At 37.2% G+C, this 2345-nt stretch overlaps 1 protein-coding gene across 1 annotated transcript; it reads right to left on the minus strand.

The window, feature by feature from the left end:
- Positions 1–634: 634 nt before the first annotated feature.
- LOC122009712 (putative pumilio homolog 8, chloroplastic) lies at positions 635–1466 on the minus strand. The gene is made up of 3 exons (XM_042565980.1): positions 1312–1466; positions 938–1196; positions 635–851 (listed from the first exon to the last, which is right to left on the minus strand). The coding sequence occupies exons 1-3, from the start codon at positions 1437–1439 to the stop codon at positions 747–749; spliced, it is 492 nt and encodes a 163-aa protein (XP_042421914.1). The 5' UTR covers positions 1440–1466; the 3' UTR covers positions 635–746.
- Positions 1467–2345: the final 879 nt, after the last annotated feature.

Genomic DNA, 2345 nt, shown 5'->3' on the forward strand with positions numbered 1-2345 from the left:
GCGGAAAAAATCATGAAGGTCAGCTGCCATATTCTAGTGTTTTTGGATTTATCCGATAAACGAATTAAAGAAGACTGTCCACCGCTGAGATTTATTGGTTTGTAAGGGTTTGGATGAGAGAAAAAAACAAATAGTAAAACAAGTAATATGAGGATTAGAATTTGAATTTCAAACAGATTAATATTCTAAAAGTCAACTTAAACTTCACGGAGAACAAACACATACAAATTATCCAAAAGAAAACATACAAAACCATTATATATAAACTGTTTTTAAATTTATCTTCGATTATATTGATTAAACTATAGATGGTATATATTGTACCGTACCAAAATTTTAATATATCATATTTTTAAAAAGTTAAATTTTATACCATTTATACTAAACTTGTTTAGTATATCAAAGTATACCATTAATATCAATATATCTAATAATAAATATGGTAAGTACAATTTAATAATTTTTCAATATTTTCACAGGATAAAAATGATTAAGCACATAGCCACATCATAGACAAGTTACAAGAAACAAAATTATATATAAAATGATAAAAAAAAAATCATGATTAATTCAAAGCACTTAAACAGACAATTTACATTAGAAGAAATCGAAATGTCTATGTATCTCTACCATTCATTCAACACATAAAGAAACTAATTTCATTTTGCAATTAAAGATGCAACAACAATAAGAATTAAGAACCTAACAACAATGTCCCTAGAGCCTTCGATCCGCACACACTCGCATTAATGCTTTCCGAGAACGATAGAGAAGATCCTCTTACAGTGAGGGTGGTTTCGAAGCGCAATGTGAGGCAGAATTGCAGCTTCAAGTTCAGCTCGGAGATATCCCTAAGAAAGTGAAGACAAAGTTTAGAAATTCTCCTGGAAGAAAGTTGTTAGACAATTGAAGGAGGAATCATATGTTTTGCTGAAACCTGTGTGTGGTTAAGCGCGGCTTTGATGACATAATTTGCATATTGATCTTGGAGTAGCTCTTCAAACCGAGGCACCGATAGCAATTCCTGTACAATTCCGGCCTGGCCTTCTTCTTCAAAGCACTCCAAGCATTTCTCCACCACATTACTGCTAAACTTCTGCATCGACAGTGTTATGTAATATCCTGAAAATTGCGATACCAGTCGTGAATTTACGATTGGTGATCTTTTCTTCAGGACGTACTGAATCGCATAATTGCTGCAACAAAACAGAATGGCAAGGCTTAGGATGCAAAGATGCCAAAGTTAAGGGGCGAATAGATGAGAGCCATAATTATGTAAAAGAAACAAAATTGAATGCCAAAAACATTTACCCAAAGGGATCTAGTGCAAGGGAGAAGGCATGATCAACTATTTGCATGGTAATATTTACTCTGTGTGCTCCACCGGAGTGTTCTAGACAGCGTTGCAAAAGGCAACATCCATGTTGATGCATCGCCATTAGAACACAATGTCTAGCCGTAGCACTGAAAATAAACTGCAAAAAAATATATACATACAAACAACTCAGATTGAAAAATAAAACAAAACAAAAGTTCATAGCTCACAAGCAACAAGATGACATAGAAAGTAAGAACATAAAGCACCTCTTTGTATGCAGGTGGAAGGCATGTCAACAAACTATGGATCACACGGTTGCCGTTCGAATCTTTAGCGAGCTCGAGAAAGACTGATTCGAAAGCAGTGATCACCAACTGAATTTGCGCGACGGTCTTGACCGTCTCGATTAACTTCTGCACCACTCTTGTCCTGAAATCACCAAACAACAGCTATGTATTCGCAAACAGGTACGGTGCAAAGCTGAACAATAAGAATTATCGATACTGAATTTATGGATGGAATCAAATATGCATTATTTAAAAGAGTACTTCGTTATTAGGAAACAATCAATATATTTCTAATGTTGAATCAGGATCAACTAGGACAGAAATAAAGCATTGGGTAGAACTCTTCTTTGATGTCAAGATAATTGCTATGAATTGTCATCGACTCGGAAAGGATAGAAGAAGGGGACTTATTATTGGGCATACAATGCAATACATATGATCATTAGGAAGTGGTATTAGCATTACCCATGAGGATGCAAGGAGACCTTGAACAGCTGCCTCCGATCGGCAGACAGTGCCAAGAGGAAGTTCAATCTGTGTTCTTCGGTGCAGACGTCTAGCAATGTCTGCAGGAGTTGATGCGCGACAGGGTTCCTCATAAGCTCGGTGACATGGTTGATGACCCCGCCGAAGATGACGTGCACAATACGAGAGTTTCCGGCGGTGATCATCTGCAGCAGGATCTGGCATCCCTGCCGGTCCTTGGCGGTGCAGTAAATGCACCTCCTTGCGGCCTCCGA

Source organism: Zingiber officinale, chromosome 1A, assembly GCF_018446385.1.
Source record: "Zingiber officinale cultivar Zhangliang chromosome 1A, Zo_v1.1, whole genome shotgun sequence".
Taxonomy (NCBI): domain Eukaryota; kingdom Viridiplantae; phylum Streptophyta; class Magnoliopsida; order Zingiberales; family Zingiberaceae; genus Zingiber; species Zingiber officinale.